Source organism: Staurois parvus, unplaced genomic scaffold, assembly GCF_062004578.1.
Source record: "Staurois parvus isolate SC_StPar_1 unplaced genomic scaffold, SC_StPar_1.0 ptg000303l, whole genome shotgun sequence".
Classification (NCBI taxonomy): Eukaryota; Metazoa; Chordata; class Amphibia; order Anura; family Ranidae; genus Staurois; species Staurois parvus.
The window spans coordinates 16,203,546-16,227,084 of record NW_028318099.1 but is presented as its reverse complement, the minus strand read 5'-3'; the positions used below and the strand labels follow the sequence as shown (position 1 = coordinate 16,227,084).

Sequence of the window (23,539 nt, the reverse complement as noted above, 5' to 3'; positions counted from 1 at the left end):
CTTACCAGGCCAATTTTCAGCTTTCAGCGCTGCCGCACTTTGATTGACAATTGCGCGGTCATGCAACATTGTACCCATATGAAATTTTGATCATTTTTTTTCTCACAAATAGAGCTTTCTTTTGGTGGTATTTAATCGCCATTGGGCGCTTTACTTTTTGCGCTATAAATTAAAAATGGGCAAAAAATTTGAAAAAAAAATTATTTGTTTCTTTTTTAAAATTTTTCAAACAGGTATTTTTTCTCCTTCACTGATTTGCGTTGAGGCGGCACTGATGGGCACTGATAGGCGGCACTGATAGGCAGTACTAATGAGGTGGCACGGATAGGCGGCACTGATAGACAGCACTAATTAGGGGTCACGGATAGGCGGCACTGATATGCAGCACTGATAGGTGACACTGATGATGGGTACTGATAGACGGCACTGACTGGCATCATTTCTGGGCACTGACTGGCGGCACTGACTGGCACAACCCCTGGGCACTGACTGGTGGCACTGACTGGCAGCACTGCTGGGCTGCACTGGTGGGTGGCACTGGTGGGCAGCACTGGTGGGTGGGCACAGGTGGGTGGCACTGGTTGGTGGGCACAGGTAGGTGGCACTTCTGGGCACAGGTAGGTGGCACTGCAGAGTGGCACAGGTGGGGGCACTGCTGGGCACAGGTGGGGGCACTGCTGGGCACAGGTGGGGGCACTGCTGGGAACGGGTGGGCGGGGCTAGTGGGCGCACTGCTGGGCGGAACTTGCGGGTGTCACTGCTGGGCACCGATCATCAGGGCACTGATCATCAGTGCCCTGATGATCGGTGCCGATCCCCGCTCTGACAACTGCCGGTTCTCGGCAGTACTTTCCTCACGATCTGACAGCGTGAGGAAAGTGCAGCCGAGAACCGGCACTTGCATTTCCCTGTGATCAGCGTGTCATTGGACACCGCTGATCACGTGGTAAAAGGCCGGTGGGATCGGCCTTTCACCACATCACGTGATCAGCTGTGTCCGTAGGACACAGCGATCACGGAGATCGCCGGGTGCGCGCCCCCTGGGGCGCGCAGGAGAGCGCGTTCTGGGAGGACGTCATATGACGTCCACTCAGAACTGGCCGGCCGCGGTGAAGCCGTCATTCGGCTATGCGCGGTCGGCAAGAAGTTAAAGTGATACTAAACGCACACTGTTTAGTTTACATTATCTTTTTTATTTTAGTGTGTGGATGATGGCACTGTATTTATTTTAATGAAAAAAAATCTAAGTACCTTTTTCCTCATCAATATACAGCTGTCACATGACTCTGTTCCTTCCCAGGCTATCTGCAGGGATACCGTGGCAGGAGGAATTTCTAGTCCTCTGCTGCTGGTCACATGTTAAAAAAAAAAACCCAGCCTTTGGGATACAGAGTAAAAATAATATCAGTAAACTGTTTTAACTCGTCATACAAATATATATTTGAAATCAAATTTTTATTATTTGTAGGCAATAACATGGTGTGAATGGATTTCTTGCATTTGCAGGCTGTGTCATGCCTCTACAGCTTGTGTCTTAGAATAGCAAGAAGGTGAAGCCTCTGTCAATCAAGATGTAATATCTCACCCCTGTTGTGTTTAGCTGTTTAGCGCGCATAAAGGAGGAAGAGGGAGGGCGTAAGCTGTTATTTACCACTGTGTATACACCCACATGTGTGACTCTATAGTCACATATGCTGCTCAGATGTGAAATCGCTGAAAACTGAGCATGTGCCGTAGCTGCCAACACTGCTCTGCAAAATCCCTAGTTGCATTGGGGACATGGACAGAAGAGGGAGATAGAGAGTAGCAGAATCAACTAGATTTTTTGCAGAATACAGAAAACATATCCCATTGTGACCATTGTGAGTGTGAACAGCATGTAATACAGCATTTATTGATCGTTTTTTATGATGTGGTTTTAGTGACACTTTAAATGCATTTTCTAATCAGTGGGACATGACCACTCCCTGACTATGCAGCAATTGTTTTAACATTCTGTTCTCCTTCACATTGTGAATTTCACTTCTTTACTTCTTTTTTAAATATTCCATATGTGCAACATGTCACAATAATTTGTTCTTGGGCAGAGGGGATAAATGGACTTGTATATAAGTATATATACAATATATAAACGGCCGGACGGTGGCACTGCAGGGTCGGGTGGCCGTTTATAAATGGCCTCCCCGCACCCTTCTTTTGCGCGCTCCCTGAGAGTGCACAGCACCGCGATCTGGTGCCCGCTGTGTCCTGCCCGCTGTAGGAGGTCCCGATCGTGTGATCGCTGATTGGCCAATCAGTGATCACATGCAAAGTAGTAAGCAAGATGTCACTTGTGACATCATTGCTTACTACGTGTGAAATCTGTGAATGATCACAGAGGTCACATGGTACAAGGCTATTCACAACAGCCTTGTACCATGTGACAAGCTGTGACCAATCACAGCTCACTCAGTAGTTCTCAATGGCTGCAAGAATGCAGACAAAGAGAGAAATGATTGCTTTTACATCCTATATGGGTGTAAAAGCAATCAGTGTAAAGAAAAAATACTGTGGTGACACTGTACTGCTAGGGTGACAGTATGTGAAAAAAAAATAAAATTAATATAAAAAAATAAAATAAAAATGTAAAAACAAGTTTAAAAATTGTAATTTTTGGTTATAAAATAATTAGGTTTATTTTTATTTTTTTTACTAAAAAGATAACAGAATAAATTTTGGCCAGGATTTATGATGAAATATTATTTATTTGCAAAATTTTATAAGAAAAACACTTTTTTCAAAATTTTTGGACTTTTTGATTTACATAGCAAAAAAAATAAAAATCCCAGCGGTGAATAAATACCACCAAAATAAAGTTTTATCTGTCTCAAAAAAATGGTAAAAAATTCATATGGGTACAGTGTTGTATGACCGCGCAATTGTCATTCAAAGTGTGATAGCGCTGAAATTTGCCCTGGACGAGAAGGGGGTAAAAGTGTCCAGACAGGAAGTGGTTAAAAAGCAAACTTTTACTGTGATTTGCAGTGCCATCTGCTGTAATGCAAGTCTCCACTTTGTGAAGTGCTTGATTCCACTACCTGCCACTAGAAGAGCTAGTATTGTGTATCATGTAATCTAGTCTTGTTTAGTGACAAACCTAAACCATTGACCATGACCATTCTGACATTTACAAGAAGGCCTGGTGTGTCCCTGCAAGAAGAAGAAGAGCTAGTTTATGCTCTCATAGGTTTTAGCGTGTCTTTTTTTTGCACTAAGACACTAAAGCAGTGGTTCTCAACCTTCCTAATGCCGCGACCCCTTAATACAGTTCCTCATGTTGTGGTGACCCCCAACCATAAAATTATTTTCGTTGCTACTTCATAACTGTAATTTTTCAGTGGGAGGAGTAGTGCCACATCATTGGTGTCAGTGAGAGGAGTAGTGCCACATCATTGGTATCAGTGGTAGGAATAGTGACCTATCATTGGTATCAGTGGGAGGAATAGTGACCTATCATTGGTATCAGTGGGAGGAGTAGTGCCACATCATTGGTGTCAGTGAGAGGAGTAGTGCCACATCGTTGGTATCAGTGGGAGGAATAGTGACCTATCATTGGTATCAGTGGGAGGAATAGTGCCCCATAATTGGTGTCAGTGTGGGAGGAATAGTGCCCCATCATTGGTGTCAATGGGGGGGGGGGGAATAGTGCCCCATCATTGATACTAGTGTGGGGGGGAATTGTGCCCCATCATTGGTGTTAGTGGAGGGGGGGGGTAGTACCCCATCGCTGGTGTCAGTGGGGGGAGGAATAGTGCCCCATCGTTGGGGTCAGTGGGGGGAGGAATAGTGCCCCATCGTTGGTGTCAGTGGGGGGGGAGGAAATAGTGCCCCATCGTTGGTGTCAGTGGGGGGGGGAGGAAATAGTGCCCCATCGTTGGTGTCAGTGGGGGGGGAGGAAATAGTGCCCCATCATTGTTGTCAGTGGGAGGATTAGTGCCCCATCATTGGTATTAGTGACACCAATGATGGGGCACTATTCCTCCTACTGACACCAATGATACTTACCTTGCTGACTCCTGCTCCAGCCTGGGCTCGCTCCCTCCCTCTCCCATCTACAGCCAGCATACCTGGCTGCAGCAGCACCATCTGCACGCTACAGACACTTACCTGTCAGCTGTCTTCCTTCTCCGGCCGCTCTCTTGCTCGATCTTCGCGCTGCTGCTCGGCGGCTCCTCCTCGCCGGTGATTGGCCGCCTGTGTGCCTCTCATGAGCTACAGTTCCGGCGGCCAATCGCTGGTGAGGAGGCGGAGCTGTTGAGTGATCCCAAGGATGTGGCCAGATGACAGGGACGGCATGTCATCCCGCGCACACATCGCGTCCAGGGAAATGTGGACGTATCTGCATGTGGGTGGACCCGCCTGGAGACTGATAGAGGAGCGGTGTCTCGGTTCCTAGGACCATCGGAAATATGTGTTTTCCGATGGTCTTAGGAGACCCCTGTGAAAGGGTTGTTTGACCCCCAAAGGGGTCGCGACCCACAGGTTGAGAACCGCTGCACTAAAGGAAACTTGTACCAAGATAAAATACAACTGCTTTTACTGTCCTTCTGAAAATGTAAATGGCCTGGCAGTCATGCTTGATTCTTTGATGTTTTACTACTTTGAGTCACTGACCTGGAACATGCATGTAGCTATTGAAGGCAGAACTTCTTATTTGCATAAATACTCCATAAGCCAGGAATGCTTTTAATTCCCAGTATGGCCCCCCCTGGAGATATGAAAGCACTGTCTCTCTACACAGCCCAGAATGTCTTCTGCCTCATGCGTCTGGTTGTGGGCAATGTGTCTAACTGCAATAATTGTGATGGATAAAATGGGGCCACAGGGACAGGGGGTAGTATCTGGGCCATTAGTATTTTCATGGGTATCACAGCAGGAAGATAGAATCGAAAAAATATAGTCACAAGCAGTTGAGCAAACGGATCCCCTGATGCCCATTTAGAGACTTCAAATTTGTTTGAAAATAAGAAAAAAACATGTCCATTAAAAGTGTATGTAAACCCTAACAATGAACTTCTCCTTTTTTGGTGCCTTTTGGTCTGTTAAACATACCATTGAAAGCACTTTGTCTGTTTGAAAAGCTCAAAAATACCCTTGTGTGCTCCCTGTGCTGTTAGTCTTTGCTGTTATCTGTTATATTGTTCTCAGCTGTCTCTGAACACCACAAAACCATGTCTCACTATGTTATGGGGAATAGGAGAGGGGTGTAGTCCTATCTTGTCTTTGGCAGAATCAGTAGATGAAAAATAAAGGGGAAAAAGCTTGGAAAAAAATGAATGCAGCCAGCAAGGATATTTAGGTTTCAATATATGAAATGTTTTTTGGTTTTAGATATGGTTTTAAAATACAGATCTAAACCATAACCAAATTACATTTGCTTACACAATACATGTGCACAAGGTGTCAATGAATTAAGGTGTTTGTTCACCAATGCCAGAAGTCTGCCAAGCAAAACAGGTGAGTTGGAAGCTTTGGTGCATGAACGGAACTATAATTTAATTGGTATTGCTGAATCTTGGCTTCATTCTTCACATGACTGGGCCATTATTATTCCTGGCTATATTCTCTCTCGGAGAGACAGGGTAAAAAGGAAAGGTGGTGGTGTCTGTCTCTATGTGGGAAGTGATCTCAGAGCGAGTGTGAAAGAGGATCTAGTTGAGGGAAAGTGTGATGAGGCTGAAGCATTATGGGTGGAACTGCACATGGGGGTGCGTACTACAAAGGTAATCATTGGAGTTTGTTATAGGTCTCCAAGTGTTAATGAGGAGGTGAAGACTCAGCTCCTTGCACAGATCGAAAGGGCTGCAAGGGCTGGGACAGTGATAATAATGGGGGATTTTAACTACCCGGAAAGTGACTGGAGTAATGGTACTGCAGGAACAGTTAAAGGGCAAAAATCTTTTAAACCTACTACAGGACAATTTTATGGTACAGTTCGTAGAGGCACCAACTAGGAATGATGCTCTGCTGGAACTAGTAATCTCAAACCATGCAGAGCTTACTACGAATGTCCATATAAAAGAATATCTGGCTAGCAGTGACCATAACATGATTTCATTTATTGTTAGCTGTAAACATAAAGCACATACAGGAAAAATAAAAACGCTCAACTTTAAGAGCGCTAATTTTCCAGGGCTCAGAGCTGCTCTCCAAGACTGTGAGGGAAACACAACATAGAAATGGGAGTTCTTAAAAAAAAAAACTGTATGTGAACACACTGCAAAATATATTCCCATGGGCGATAAGTTTAAAAAGCTAAAAATCAAATCTATGTGGCTTACGGCCAAAGTTAAAAAAAAAAAACTATAGATAGTAAGAAAAGAGCTTTTATTAAATATAAAAATGAAGGAACGCTATCATCGTTTAAACATTGCAAAGAATATAACAGAATATGCAAAAAAAAAATAAAGGCCGCAAAAATTGAAAACGAATGACAGATTGCAAAGGATAGCAAGACCAACCCCCAAACATTCTTCAAATATATTAATAGTAAAAAGGTCCGGTCCGAGCATGTAGGCCCTTTACAAAATAATCTAGAGTGGGTGACTGGGGACAAAGAGAAGACAAATTTATGAAATACCTTCTTCAGCTCTGTGTATACAAAGGAGCATGGGGGAACTCTTGTCCATAATGGGCATGGAATTGACACAGCTCCAGATGATCCACATTGGCTCACAATTGATATGATTCAGAAATATTTAGACAGAATAAAGGTGAATAAAGCACCTGGACTGGATGGCATACTCCAACGGGTCCTTAAAGAATTGAGCTCTGTCATTTCAAAGCCATTGTTTCTAATTTTTAGGGACTCTTTAACCGCTTACCTGCCGCTGTATAGCAGATATACTGCTACATGGTGGCACAGCTGCGCAAAATCAAATATATATATATATGTGAATTTGCACTTTCAGGAAAGGGGCGCGCACGAAACACGTGCGCCCTACCCGCACCGTCATTCGCAGCCATGGATGTCAGTCACCGGGTCCCACTCTGTGATTACCGTCGGGGAGGAAGACTGTTTTGTTTACAGTCTTTCTCCCTGTCAGCTCGGGCACACTGCTCGGAATGGCTGTGCACAGCACAGCCATCCCAATCAGGGTGCTTACAGTGAAGCACACACCCCCTGCCCCCTAGTAAAACACTCCCTACACACAGTTAACCCTTTGATCGCTCCTCACATTAACCCCTTCCTATCCAGTGTCATTGGTACAGTTTCGGTGCTATTTTTAGCACTGATCACTGTATTGGTGTCACTGGGGATGTCAGTGACACCAAGTTAGTTCCCCCCGAGTGTCAGAATGCCTGCTGCAGTCCTGCTAAAAGTCGCTGATCGCCGCCATTACTAGAATGCATGAAGGTAAAAAAAACCTTGGGATTTTACGATCTTCTTAATCATTTTTCTTTCTAATAACATATTTTTTAATTCTTTGTAACACTTCAGTGCTGCTGATCCACTGCACCTTTTTTTCTGCCATTTCCTGTCAATATGCATGCCCTCTAGCAGTGACTGCATGTCCTTTACTGGGGCAGGTTTCCTGGTGGTGAGACAGGGGCATTGGCATTATTTATGTTAAAACAGACACTTGTACTCGTCATTGAAAGTCCATGAGACAGGGTGACAATGCAGGAGCAAATTTGGAAGAGTATAGTTGCCATATAACAGGAAGTACCCGAGCAAGAATCGTTATGGCAGGATCCACCAGGTATCATTATGAAATCAGGTGCAAATATAAAAATATTGAGGATGAATCCTAAAATTACTTTAGAATGTTATGCTTATGTGAGATTTTGGTGATTTGTATTTACATATACTATAAACACGAATTCCATCCAGATTTGAAAAATCTCTTTTTGATTGCCTCTTTGGGGATCAAAAGTCCACAGGTTGCCCATATTGCGGAAGGGTGTATAACATCATGCTAACTACAAATTAAAATGTTCTAAAGACAGAGATTTTTTTTTTTTTTACTTAAATGCATTCTCTGCATTAAGGTAAAACCTATTCTGTGATCAACTCCTTCCTCAGCTCCCCCTAAATACTTACCTTAGCCTGGCTCTCTCCTCTTCTCTCTCTCTTCACTGGATATGGAGGCTGTTAATCACTGGTAAACGAATCCCATGAGGAGGGAGCTGAGGGGGGAGGGGAGAATCAGAGGCCAGCTGGTGATTGAGCCTTCATAAGTGCCCCCATAGCAAGTGGCTATGGGGGAGGAGCCAGCAGCCCCTGCGGGGGACCCCAGAATAGGAGTATCCATGGCTGCGCTGTGCAAAACCATTGCTCTCTTGGGTGTTCCTTGGTTGATAGTAAAATCAGAGCTTTCTTACCAGGTGCTATAATCCCCTTTTTATGTGATATCAAAGGGGTGTCGCCAGAGGCCATCTGACCAATAATCTGGTTTAAGGGGTGCGTGCTGGGAGGCCATCACGTTCACAACCAATTACCAAATACAGTTTTACACTAATATTAAGAACTTGCAATATGTGCAGGTGGTATTCTAAAAACTGACAGAATATTATTCAGAATTATATTTCGTATCCAGGGATACCAAACACAGTGTACCTTTGTCACCCAGGCAGGAGGAGACTGCTTTTTTCCCTTTTTGTATGTGCTAACATAGTCATGTATGACCTTGATTTGTTCGGTATGATATTCCCCATTGAAATATATACCTAATAATAATGTGCCCTGTTCCTATTGAATACTACAAATTGTATGTGGAACTGTTCCATGTGGAATAGACATTTTATGGCACGCTCTTCATTCCTAGAGCTTAAATGGCCTTACAGATCATGTGTGGCAGGCTTGACTGAGTTATTATTGTTTTACGATAGGGCAGAGGAAAGAGTTTTTCATGATTTGTGACTAGAAACGTGTATTGTCCGTGATATTTTTTTTATGTGCACTAACATACAATTTTCAGGACAAGCTTTCAGGGTATGTTCCCATCTTCAAGGTCCAAGCAGTACTACTTCGCAAAGTTTTAGCAGAATGTAAAAAATTTAAAAATAAACAATCTCTGGGGGGGGGAACCCCAGAAAAAAACACACACAAACAAATGTATACAGCAATGGTTATAAAACTAGGATTAGACTAGAGATAAGAGGAGGGGAGGTTCGTGAAAACAGACATCCTGCCAAGACTAATTAGCTATTTACAGCTCTGACCAGGTCTGGAGGCTGAAGTTTGTTAAAACTTACAGCTACAAAATCCACAATTTTCAGGAGGAGGGAGGGGAGGAAGATCATTGCTCATAATAAACAAAATTGCCAAGACTTTAACAAGATGGCTGTCGCCTACAGCTTCCATGTCCCTATTGCGCACAATCGTTACACCACCCACTGCTTAAAATCTACTGCAGCCAGAGCATTTCCCACTCGGAATGGGGTTCTATTATTATAAGGTGTCACAAGCATCCCCGCACATTTGTGTACATGCAGCTAGGTGTGGGGAATTCCCTGGCTGCAGTTGATCAGGTGGCATTGACTACTTACTTCTGGGTTCGATCTGAACCCAAGCTTATATGTGCCTGTTAACTGCTGCACAGGGAAAGAATTAGGAACATATACAATGTCAGCATTGCATAAAGATACACTTGAATTTTATCCATTAGTTCTAGTTATGTTCTTATATTTAGGCAATTATATACAGTAATTCGAATAACTAAATTGCTTGATTCTAACCCAGTCTTAGACCCAAGGCTTAGATTGTTTTACAGTACCTCTTGTGATAGTGTGGCACCTGTTGGATAAGCTGTATGGTACTAAATTTAGCTACTAAAAGCTTTTTGTATTCACTGGAAAGTAAGGAAGCCATAGATGGGAGCTGTTGCTGATAACAGATGCTCATAATTACTGGCAAAGAAAGACCAATTAGAATTTTGTCAGCGGACTCTGCCAAGATTGGGCTGAATGATGCCTGCTCAGATGGGAATTGTTTGCTGATATCTTGCAATTTATCAAATCAATATTTATGAAGAATGGGTTCCACATCACCCACTCACTACTAAGGAAATGCTGTCTTGTGATTGGCATTATCCATCGGCTGTGTTTCAGATTTAGAAAACTCAAAAGTCAGAATGAAAATGGTAGTATAGTCAAAGTTGTTTAGACATTGGGGGCTTGGATAAGCAATATAACAAGTAGTATAATTGTGCCTGCAAAGGTACTTACATGCTCTCTCTCAGCTTAGAAGTCCCATATCTGCTCTGCTTTATGGAGCATATATACTGACAGAACTACCCATGCCCTCTGTAACCCTCAGTGCCTTGATGTGATAAAATTGCATGTTCAAACCCATCCATCACTGGGTCCATCAACATAATAGGCCAAACCTAATCCTCAAACCACACTACTTCTGTTGTTTTTAGATCTCCCTGACTCCCCTTGGCTGGGGTTACCTTCCTGCCTGCATTGGCTGTTATAGTTGCTAAATATCTGCCAATCTCAGTTGTTTGCAGACATTGCTGTGAGCCAGTTATCACAGAAGTGTGGCATCTAAATGTTTAAGCAGGAGTATGCTGCAAGTGTAGTGTTCATTTATTGGGATGTTGCTGACAATGCATGGACCATTTCTGAGTCATACAGTTCTGGATTTATGCTGTGGGGATTGTACGACTTGATGTACTATGAACTTTGGAAAACTGTTTTATCTATGGCCAGCCTAGACTAAAGAATAGAAGTCAGGATTGTTTGTGAAAACCATATTAAATATCCTTATGCTATTTTACACTGTGCATGTTTGGAAAGGTCCTCTGCTCTTTCTCTAAAAAAAAAAATGGTAGCTCCCAATATACACAAAGGGAATAGGGTAGAAAAGGAAAAATAATTGTATTCAATGGTATACAATATATCAAGGGTCTCCAAACTTTCCAAAGAAAGGACCAGTTTACTGTCCTTCAGACTTTAGGGGTGCGGCTGTGCCCAGTGGGAGTAAACCATGCCCGATCTTTGGTGCAAGAAATAGTTGGTGCTAGAGGGAGGAATAGTGCCCCAATGTTCGTGTCAGAGGCAGGACTTATGCCTTATTGTTGTTTCCGGTGGCAGGAATAATGCCTCAAGGGCCAGATAAAGGCAAGCAAAAGGCCACAGTTTGGAGACCACTACTATACACGGGAGCCTTTCTAAACGATTGAGCTTAGGTATTTCTAGTCAGGTGTACTGCTAAGTAAGATTCACACTGTTGCAAGGCTATAACAAGTGTTTGATAAAGGAAGCCCATTAATTTGAATGAAATTTGAAATGGTGCATGCACTATTTTTGTAATGCAGAGCATCACAGTGCATGGCGGACATATAGTGTAGCAACTAAAAGTCCTGCACCTCCCCCAGTTCCAAATGTGCCTTATTATATGGAGAAATTGATACATACCTTTTTGTATTGCCACTTTGTGGTCAATTGCACTTAATTGAAAATTTGGCCAACATCCCCTTTTCTCTAATTCTGGACCGCATTGATTCTTTATTGTTAATGGAACTTATTTTTCATTCTCTACACAACTCCCTACCTCGTTTCTCTGATAAGTGGGATATTTTGGACTCTGAACGCTTTTCATTTTTCAGCATTTAGTTGCTTGATTTCCAACTCATGACTAATACTATTTATCAGATGACTCATCTATATCTTGTCCATATCTCCATTATTTACGTCAGTTTTGATGGATGTACTCTTTGTATGGTTTAGTGAGACGCTTCATCAGAATTTGCTTTTTGATCTTTTTTACAGTTGATTACTTTCTGTATTTCAGATAAAGTTTTCATTTTTGACTGTATTGCTATTTGTGATACTTTCAATAAAATGTTTGTAAATAAAATTCCTGCAGCTGTTTTAGAGAGAACGTAGACTATTCACATTAGAGATATAGATTGTTGGCCCCTCCAATCTATAACAGTCTAATGACCACTGCAGATACTACTGGATTAATTATTGATCTGAAGAATTTAAGCAGCCAGGGCTTTATCATGTTAGATAATGATTATTCAACTGTAGGATTTTCCAACTGCCCTCTCATGTCTGTATGGTAGGTAGAGTTTTGTAGTACAGCTTTAAAAAGAAATCATTGAAATAACTGAAATTTCTCTTTAAGAATCAGTGCTAGCAGACTAATATGGCAGCAAACGAGTTAATAGTACCCTGCTATGCAGAAAATAGGAATGATTTTCTCGTCTGTCAGGGAGCTGTTGGCCCGTGCAGTGTCACACAATAATGCAGAATTTCAAACCTTCCATTGTAATTCTTTTTGGCATTTCTCTTCGCATCCAGCAACAAGCCGCCTCACACTAATATAAACTGTATAGAATAGGAATTAGAGATGCAGCACGGAAAAATCACTCAGTAGAATTTGCTTGTTTTCTTCTGTCTCCTTAATCAGGATAAATTGGTGTATGCCATTGCAATTTAATGGGGTATAGAAAACACATTTATGGCAACAGACAAAAATAAGTTAATTTAGCATTGGTTTGTGTAATTAGGCAGACAGGTAACAGATCATTTCTGAACTTCAGGCAAACAGCTATATTGTATAGTTGAAATACAAACATGTAAAACTGTCTTACCTGCCTGTACAGCCAGTTTTATGATCCAGATACACCTACCAGACATTGTAGCCAAGTTCTTGACCCTCACTTTTCATCTCTGCATTCAAGTAATACAACTTGGTCACGAACCCATTCCCAGCCTACTGTTGCTGCTGAGATAAACCACTCATTCTACACTCCCCTGCAGCGATAGAACTGCGCAATGCATCTGTGTCTATAAAATAAGAAGAAAGACATTTAGTTACAAGTATATCTCAATTAAAATGTGTCTTGGCACACTATTTTGGGCACCGTGACCTGAAATATAGTATTGTACAAGATAAAAATGCTGCAGTATGATAGTGTGGCTCTATTTGTTTCTGGTACCAAAAAAATGATTTGCTTTTATGACTTTTGATGTATCCCGTACTGCCAGACAGCAAACATAGCTTACAGTTATCATTTAAGGACAAATTTGCTTAAATAAAGGGTGTCTTATCTGCTGGAAGGCTGTATGCCATATGGAGGGTTCTTTATGTTCCTTTTGCTGATCTTTTCCTTTCTCCATGTATCTAATATATTTTTGTGGCTCTGTTTTGTTTTAAATTGCTCTCATATTCATTTTCACTTCATTCCATCTGTCTTGTTGCATTTTCCGCACATCAGTAGTAATCTGTCTTTATCCACATTGCAGCAATTGTGTTCAGTCATCTCAGAAAATATGTTGCCCACTAGTGGAGCTATCTAGCCATGTCAGTATATTGCTTGCCCTGGAAAATCACAGGGGCCTCAGCTGTTCATCAGTGCAGGTTATTTGCGACTGCTGCTGTATGAATGCTCATAATTTATGTTATTAGCTCCAACTCATGTATCTTGATACGTGTTCTGTAATTCCATGTTTTTGTGTTAAGCAGTGTATAGTTCCATTGTTTCAGAAAAATGCGATGACCTCTGCTGCAGATATGTAGTAATTGTATTACATTGTCTCTCTCTCTTCAAGGAGAAACATGGAAGCCTCAGCAGTCTGCCGGTATAGCATAACAGATATTCATGATGTGTTTGAGGGCGATTACATGGAATATCAAGATCTTTTGCGGAAATGGTCAAGATATCAAGGGGATCCACCAAGGCCAAGACCAGGTTCTGTAAGTGTTTCTTCTTAGCCCTGTATCAGTCACAGTGTGTGTATATAAACACATGCCAAATTTGCACAATATATCTGCAGTCATTCAAGCAAGAAATATTTTAGAGTTGCTAAACCTTATCCCAATCCACAAAAAAATCCATTGAAATAACCTCTAAAAAGAAGAAAAATGTGTTGCTGCCACTATAAGTGTAAATACACTTCTTAATACAAATATATATATATATATATATATACATCTGTGACATTGAACTGTGTAAATTGTTCAAAACAAATAATAGACATCATATATAAAGAGATGGAGATATGGACTTTATGTATGTCTTTTTTTTATGTTTTGAACAATTTACACAGATGTGTCACTTTTGTATAGTATGTAGCGTTTCATATGAACAAATTGAATATGAACAAAGATGAAGATAGCAGAGAGAGGGATTTTCAAATGCTGTCTTTCATATCCTGATCAGTCTCATCATAGAATACTGCCACTCACCTACAATGGATATAAAAAGTCTACACATCCCTGTTAAAATGTCAGGTTTCTATGATGTAAAAAAAAATGAGAAAGATTAAATAATTTCAGATGATTTTTCCACCTTTAATGTAACCTATAAACTGTACAACTCAGTTGAACAACAAACTGAAATCTTTTAGGTGGAGGAAAGTAAAAATTAAAAACTATAATAATATGGTTGCATAAGTGAGCACACCCTTAAATGAATACTGTATTGAAGCACGTTTTGATCTTATTACAGCACTCAGTCTTTTTGGGTATGAATCTATCAGCATGGCACATCTTGACTTGGCAATATTTGCCCACTCTTCCTTGCAAAAATGCTCCAAATCTGTCAGATTGCGAGGGCATCTCCTGTGAAGAGCCCTCTTAAGATCACCCCACAGATTTTGATCAGATTCAGGTCTGGGCTCTGGCTGGGCCATGTCAAAACTTGAATCTTCTGGTGAAGCCATTCCTTTGTTGATTTGGATATATGCTTTGGGTCGTTGTCATGCTGAAAGATGAAGTTCCTCTTCATGTTCAGCTTTCTAGCAGAAGCCTGAAGGTTTTGTGCCAATATTGACTGGTATTTGGAACTGTTCATAATTCCCTCTACCTTGACTAAGGCCCCAGTTCCAGCTGAAGAAAAACAGCCCCAAAGCATGATGCTGCCACCACCATGCTTCACTGTGGGTATGGTGTTCTTTTGGTGATGTGCAGTGTTGTTTTTGCGCCAAACATATCTTTTGGAATTATGGCCAAAAAGTTCAACCTTGAATTCATCAGACCATAACACATTTTTCCCACATGCTTTTGGGAGACTTCAGATGTGTTTTTGCAAAATTTAGCTGGGCTTGGATGTTTTTCTTCATAACAAAAGGCTTCTGTTTTGTCAATCTACCCCATAGCCCAGACATATGAAGAATACGGGAAATTGTTGTGACATGTACCACACAGCCAGTACTTTCTAGATATTACTGCAGCTCCTTTAATGTTGCTCTAGGCCTCTTAGCAGCCTCCCAGACCAGTTTTATTCTCGTCTTTTCATCAATTTTGGAGGGACGTCCAGTTCTTGGTAATGTCACTGTTGCACCATATTTTCTCCACTTGATGATGACTGTCTTCACTGAGTTCCATGGTATATCTAATACCTTGGAAATTCTTTTGTACCCTTCTCCTGACTGATACCTTTTAACTTTGAGATCCCTCTGATGCTTTGGAAGCTGTCTGCGGACCATGGCTTTTGCTGTAGGATGCGACTAAGAAAATGTCAGGAAAGACCTACTGGAACAGCTGAACTTTATTTGGGCTTAATCAGAGACACTTTAAATGATGGCAGGTGTGTACTGACTTCTATTTAACGTGCTTTTGAATGTGATTGTTTAATTCTGAACACAGCTACATCCCCAGTTATAAGAGAGTGTGCACACTTATGCAACAACATTATTTCAGTTCAAGATTTCAGTTTGTTTTTCAATTGAGTTGAAAGGAGGAAAAAGTTCTGAAATTATTTATCTTTGTCTCATTTTTTACATCATAGAACCTGACATTTTAACAGGGGTGTGTAGACTTTTTAATCCATTGTATCTAATAAAGGCCTCTTTAGTTACAGTTGGAAAGAGGATGCCAGGGGGATGTCCGTAGACCAACAGATTTTTTTTTTTTTTCAGCCTATGGGCTGAACAGAAAAAAATCAAACAGATTTTCTCCATTCAAGCCAAGCAGCACATATGGATGAATCTCCCACTGTGGCTACTGTTATCTGACAGCCAGTGAGACCAGCTGTCAGAATACTCAAGCTGGGCTTAGAAGTGATTGGATGCAGGTGCTGTTACGTTGAGAATTTTCCACCCAGCTCTTTTGAGTTTCCAATTGAAGGATGTTGGGCAGAGTGGTGCCGACAGGGCCACCCACTGATCGAATTCATTAGAAACCAGCCGAAATTTGTTCAGTGTATGGCCAGCTTAAGTTCTAGAGTCTGAAGAGTCAAACCCTGCGATGTTCAGTCAACAAGATACTTTAGTGAATAAGGCATGTTGTTGTATAAAATAAGCCAGGTACCAAAGAAAAGCCCGTCCAATTTTGGGCTGCACCTATCACTTTATCAGCACCTAAAATCCACCTAAAAATCTAAGTAACTTTCTTTATTCAAACCTGTAATAGCACATTTGGAAAGTTTACCTTTTCTTTGTAAGAAAGCTAAGGTCTGCACCTCGTAAGTGCCTGTACACATGTCCAGGACCTAGTCAATGCCTTGTGGTCTCTGCTGAAGGGATGGATCATCAGGCAGATACACTATACTGCCAAAAGTATTGGGCCAGCCCTCCAAATCATTGGATTCCAGTGTTTCAATCACCTCCATGGTCACAGGTGTCTAACATCATGCACCTAGGCGTGCAGACTGCTTCTACAAACATTTGTGAAAGAATGGGTCACTCTCAGGAGCTCAGTGAATTCAAGCATGGTACCGTGATAAGTTGCCACCTGTGCAATAAGTCCATCCGTGAAATTTCCTTGCTACTAAATATTCCACTGTCAACTGTTAGTGGTATTATAACAAAGTGGAAGCAACTGGAAACAATAGCAACTCGGCCACAAAGTGGTAAGCCACGTAAAGTGACAAAGTGGGGTCAGCGCATTCTGAAGTACACAGTGCACAGAAGTCACCAACTGTCTGCAGAGTCAATAGCTAAAAACCTCTAAATTTCATGTGGCTTTCAGATTAGCACAACAGTGTGTAGATAGCTTCATGGAATGGTTTTCAATGGCCACGCAGCTGCATCCAAGTCTTACATCACCAAGTTTAATGTAAAGTGTCGGATGCAGTGGTGTAGAACACGCCGCCACTGGACTTTAGAGCAGTGGTGGCGTGCTTTACACCACTGCATCCGACGCTTTTCTGTCTGGCAAACCGATGGATGTGTCTGGGTTTTGTGGTTGCCAGGATAACGGTACTTGCCTGACTGCATTGTGCCAAGTGTAAAGTTTGGTGGAGGGAGAATTATGGTGTGGCGTTGTTTTTCAAGAGTTGGTCTTGGCCTCTTCATTCCACTGAAGGGAACTCTTAAGGCATCAGCATACCAAGACATTGTGGACAATTTCATGCTCCCAACTTTGTGGGAACAGTTTGGGGATGGCCCCTTCCTGCTCCAACATAATTGCACACCAATGCACAAAGCAAGGTCCATAAAGACATGGATGAACTTGACTGGCCTGACCTCAACCTGACATAACACCTTTGGGATGAATTAGAATGGAGATTATGAGCCAGGCCTTCTTGTCCGACATCAGTGGCTGACCTCACAAATGCGCTTCTGGAAAAATGGTCAAACATTCCCATAGACACACCCCTAAACCTTGTGGACAGCCTTCCCAGAAGAGTTGAAGCTGTTATAGCTGCAAAGGGTGGGCCATCTGAACATTGAACCCTATGGACTAAGACTGGGAGACCATTAAAGTTCATGTGCGTGTAAAGGCAGGCGTCCCAATACTTTTGGCAATATAGTGTATGGCGACTGGCTGACTCTTGATTGTTAGCGCACTAATCCGCTAAGGAAGACCATATAAGAGCATGTCATGTGACACATATCTCTGGGAATCCCAAATTTAGGAAAATTTTACAATCCTCTTTATTTTCTTTTTGTGGTTCCTGTTTTTTTCCTCCAATTATCCCTGGATTGCAGATGATTTGAAAATATATAGGGGGATATGTAGTGGAGAAACTGTTAAAGGGTTACCAGTGTATACCTAAAATTATGATCAGTGAATCTTGAAGGGAAATGTAATACAAAATCTGCATAGGGCTTATCTAGCCTTTCAATTCAAAACCATAACTCCTACCCTAATTGGAGGAGAACAAATACTTCATTGTCATGTTGTTTATGGTCTGATAACAAGGAGGTCTGGCCAGCCCAAAACTATGCAGAGGAAATTAGAAATTTGTAATAAACACAGTGCACCCTTTTTTCTACAAAATTCACAAGTTAGCAACAAAAACAGCCAAATTGTCTGCCAAAGAATTTGTACTGTACATCATTGCTGCACCTATTTTAGGTAGCCAATGACATATAGAATATGTAATGCTAATGACCAGGATGACTGCATAGACACAGGACTGCTGCTAGAGTCGCACCCCCTCCTGCCAGTTCACCTCCAGCAATGAGACTGGTGTCCTGTGTTGCCAGTCTTGCTGCTAGTTTTTTTGTTCAGGATGCCATGTGTGGAGAATAAGTAACAGGAGCCTCATGTTCACTTACCTTCTGGCTCAGCACTTCCATGTTTTTGTGTCACTGCCAATGCCGGGAGAGGAGATTAGGACTGTGTCACTGATTCCCTTCAACCTCACACACCTTTATGTCTTCATAAGGAAGTGTTTCAAGACCGTGGAGACATTACAAGTTTAGAGGAGTCTTCTTTATGTCTTCTTGTTTTATCCAAATTGACTGTTCAGTTAACTTAAAGTAACAAAAATGGTGTGAACAAATTTAAGCATCAGCAGAAATTATCTAGAGAATTCACACATTAATAATTCTACCACTACCTTTTCTCCTTTTCTTTCACACAGTGCATTACAAATGAACTGCGAAACAGCAATTACACCACCTCTCAGGATATCCCCAATAATGTCCTGGATTTTGTGAAACTCCATCCTCTCATGGCTGAGGCCGTAAAGTCTATTGACAAGCAACCAGTTCTCATGAAGAAGAACATCATTTATACCCAGATTGCAGCAGACAGAGTCACAGCTCTGGATAAGGAACAATACGATGTCCTTTTTCTTGGCACAGGTAATAAAACTGTTTCTTTGCGGATGGGAGCTTTGAAACTGTGTGGATTTTGGGTTGGATTTGTAATTTTGGTCTTTATTTTTAACTATCAATAACGTATTGCAGGATAGGGTAGTAGGCTGTCTGAACTGTTTTAAAAGAATACCCTGAGTGGTTTTTATAAATGGCTTTTGTTGATATAAGAGAGCAAGTCTAATGATACATTTTGGTGTACATACACATTGCATGCAAACAGGTGTCTGAGTTTGTAGATGCGGTGGATGCAGATAACATGGCAAGTCTAAAGCTGGCCATATGCTGTCAATCAACAGATTCCTCCATTCACACAAACGAGGTGGATGGAGGAATCTCCCCAGCATATCCTTCAGCAGAAGTCAAATGATCGACTTCTGTAAAGGAGAGGCGGCCACACACCAAATTAAATTCTGGAGGTCCCTGCTGAAGCATTCAAGATTTAATAAATATATAGCCAGCTTTAGGCTGGCCATACACAGATCGAAATTTGGCTGGTTGTACTGGTTATCAGCGCCACCTTTTATAGGGGGGAAGTCTCCCCGCTGTCAGAATACAAAGCCTAAGCAGAGAAGATTTCCTCAACCACCTTAAAAGTGTGATTGTGTGAATTGAGTCATTTTTTTTTCACTCAACCAGAATCATCTATGAGCTGCCTTTGTCTCCAATGTCAGTGTTTGATAATCTATTGGTTAGGTGTCTAATGTCTAATGTTCCTCATGTTTTGATTAATGCAGATAATGGTTGGATTCATAAGGCAGTAGTTATCAAATCCCAAGTTCATATCATAGAGGAGATCCAGATCTTCAAAAAGCCACAGCCAGTAGAGACATTGGTTATCTCCAAGAAACAGGTACAGTCTGTATTATATGTTTTCAATGCAAATATAATGACAACAAATCTGAAGTCTAAAGTATAGATGCAGGACACATATCAGGCCTTTCTTTGTGCCTACAACATAACCCAGCTTTGTACCAAGGTACTCAAACGTTTTATCAACAGTATAGGTCACATACCTTGTGAGATGTTGTTAAAGGTTACAGGTTTTGTATTCAGTTTTTCCTTAGAATCTATTTCTGTCATTATTGGGATCCATATCATGCTAGTGGGGTTTATGTAGATGGAAATGACCTACTTGTCCTCATTCAATCAAGTAGGCTCCTATGATCTTTCTATTGAATTTAGCCAAGGAACAAATGCAGCACAGGTTGTACAGTGTGTTGAAATATCTGCATTGGGAATAAAGAGCATTTCTGATATTTTTTTAAACTTTCATTTATGTTGTTACCCCTTACATGTCCTTAGTTACTATTGTTAATATATTAATGATCTTTAAACCGGTTGCATCCTTTATATTTTTTAGGTCTGTATAGCCAACCTAGAGCTAAAAATGGACATTTGATTGTGGATGGCTTTGCTGCTCATGCTGGCTGATTCTTAAAGTATTGGCCAGATGAAAAACCAATTGCTAGTTATCCCAAGAACAGACAATCAGCAATGTGTGGTGGTCAGGGTGCTGCCTAGTTCGTAGATTGTTGCCCTGATCCTTGATGGTAGCTCATGCTTATGGTGACATTTTAACTTTGTTAAGCACTATTTACAGATATACTGAGCACATATGAAAACTCAAATGCACTACAGCAATCTTTTCAGAACCATTTGATGCTTATGGGGTCCCGAAAAGACAATAATAACAAATGGAAATATGAAAAAAATAGGACCTATGTACAGCATGTCGTAATGGGTACAAATCGGGAACAAATAATAAAGCTTTGTTTTCATTAATTAATTGGCTATGTTCTTTGCTTTGTGTTAGCCATGATGATTTGGTGGTGATGACTCCAGATGCACCAGACCTCCTAATGAATGCCAGTGTACGTAAGGCAGCATATACAACATATTCTGGGGTCCTAAAGATCTACTGATTTGCATACTAGCAGCTCTTTCACCTTCAGAAACTTAAAGATCTAAACTACTGTGCCATTTGATACTAAAGGAAAGAGCAGTAGTGTTAGAGACACTGTCACCTTGCTTATGCAGGGCAAAGGTACAGGCTCTGGAGGATCCATGAAGTCAATCCACAGGTCATGTGACAGTGCTTAGGTATAGCAGTTGGTTGCTGGGTCTGGGCACCATCACAGGGGTACAAGTCACAATCTTCTTCCATACCCACAAATTCAAATAAAAATGACAAGAAAAGCAAATATTTTCAAATTTGATAGCATTGTCCATTACAATTGTCACGATAATCTATGTCAAATATTAGTTTGACAGAAATTCCAGTGTTATCTCTACAATACCTAGCTTTTCTGGCTTTATATTCAACATTCTTTCCTAATCAACAGGTAGGATTCCAATCACAGCGCAAAATAACCTCACCCAATCTGTTGCTGATAATAAAGTTACAATTAAAGAGCACGTAAAGTCCTGAGAACTGTCATTTTTATATAATTTTTAAGAATGAGCAAGAAAAACGTTTGATATTTGCATGCTTATTTACTTTTTTTTAATAAAAAGCAACTCAAAGTGTGATTATGCTTAGCCAATCCAATATACATTTAAGCACTTTAGAGCAGTTGGAGTTGTAAAAGCATTTAACACAGCAATAGACCTTTGTGCTCCAAACTTTTGTAAATTAAGTTATTTTTAGTAAGCCACTAAAAGAAACTACTTTGCAAACACAATTTGTTTTTGTTTTTTTTGTTTTGTTTTTGTCTTTTTAAAGTGGAACTGAAATCTAGTATTTTGTCCAGCTTTCTAATTTGGGAAAAAATTGGGCATATGTGTGATGTGTTGATGCCATTTCTAATGGTTGCCTTTATCCACAATCTTGTCCCTTCTTTTGCACATTATGATAAATGCTTTTATTTTTACATCAAAGTGCAAATGTGAGATGTTCCAACAGGGAATATATTATTTATTATTTGGCTCCATTCAGCCAGAGTATGTTTGGAATTCCAGGAAGAATGAAAGACTTATTTTTCCCACTTACATTATTATGTCAGGATTTGATCTTGATTTACATGGAATTGCATATTACTAGACGTCTGTCTGCTAAGCTTTAGCTGCTGTCCCTGGATGTTATTTGGGAAGCAGAATTTTTCTTTTACTATGCTGTTTAGTTCTGTTTAGTCTCCAGTAACATAGTGGTAGATACTGCAGTGCAACATAATTCTGATTTTAATATACAGCAATCATATATAATACTGTATATATGTTACTAATCTATAGCAAACAGTCCTCGCCTTTTATTTTTCTTCAATTTCAACACAGTATTCTGGCTCTCATAGTCGACATAAGCAGTTAACAGCAGCTTTTATACATAAGATTGCGGCTTATGGCAGTTCAGGGTATTCAAGATGCATTGTCTTTATTATTGGAGTTTAGTTTTCTGGTTATTGTATCTAGTGCAAGGGTAATCTAAGATAGACAGCAAAGTTTTGGGGTTACTGGGTGTTTCAGTGACACTTTGCAGAGACTGTTGACATTGTTTTCTTTTTTGCTAAAATTTAAGACATTTTGTTCAATTAAAAAAAATCCAAGACACTATATATTACTTTAAAAACAGCATAAATCTTCTGTTTGTGGATGTTTGTCTGCTTGGGTTGGTCGACCTTTTGCCCTTTACAAGAGCATCTAGAACTCTTTTGGGTTTTTTGTGTTATGCCAGGAAAGCAATTTTGTTGAGATTGAAGTCCCCTATTGCCTCTACCTTAGATTTCTGGGAATCTCTGGTCAATTTGGTTTCTTCCACCTTATAAGGCCACCTACCTCTCTAGAGGTTGCCCTGAAAAAAATTCATAAAGTTTGAGATCACTGACTTGAATCCGTACCTACCAGTGTGTGCTTTGAGGTTCTTGCTTAATACTTACCCTTTCTTTACTGGAGCCAGGCAAGGGTTTTTTTTTAGCTGAATGTTTTGCCCTTAGCTTGCTTTTGTAGGGTCACGACTATATTTGCAGGTATCTCTTGAACCTTCTGATATATATTAACCTGGTTCTTTTTCTACATACTCCTTTATTTCTCCTATATTTGCTGAACTTGAGTATATCTACTCTATTATGTATGACAATGTTATTGCTATTGTTTTTATATTTTTTTCAGTTTTTTTACAATGTGGATATTTTAGCCAGGGTATGCCCAATTGGCACTGTTTTTGTTCTGATATACCATGAAAACTCAGAGCATTTGAAAACAACCACTATTCACAAATTCAGTTGTTATTTTTATGAACATTTGGAGCATTCACCTGTCTAAGTTCTGCTCTCTTTAGTCCATTTCAAAAAGCCAGTGAAGAGGGTTGTTTGTGGTGCTCGAGAAAATGAGAGTGGAAGAAAAGTTCACGGCGTCTTGGTAGTGATGGGGGTGGGAGCGTGCATCTCCTGCGTACTGGAAAGACACATCTTGCCAAGACAACTCTAATGTATTCCTCCTAGTTTAGTCGTATTATATCAACTTTTTGTATGCACATCATGTCCTCTCCATTTTGCTGAACTTGCTGAATTGTTCTGGTTTGCTACCAAATTGTTAATTCTAAGAGCCTCTCTTA

General features: G+C 40.7%; 1 protein-coding gene across 3 annotated transcripts in view; it reads left to right on the top strand.

Annotated features, from left to right (window-relative positions):
• SEMA4G (semaphorin 4G) overlaps positions 1 to 23,539 on the top strand; it is a 300,010-nt gene that overhangs the window by 233,648 nt on the left and 42,823 nt on the right. For all 3 annotated transcript variants that reach the window (XR_016313584.1, XR_016313583.1, XM_089683293.1), the window contains exons 10-12: positions 13,552 to 13,696; positions 18,756 to 18,978; positions 19,728 to 19,843. Coding sequence is in view for 1 of the 3 variants with exons in the window: in XM_089683293.1 (XP_089539419.1) it covers positions 13,552 to 13,696; positions 18,756 to 18,978; positions 19,728 to 19,843 (484 nt within the window). In the remaining 2 variants the exon portion in view is untranslated. The remainder of the gene's footprint in view (positions 1 to 13,551; positions 13,697 to 18,755; positions 18,979 to 19,727; positions 19,844 to 23,539) is intronic.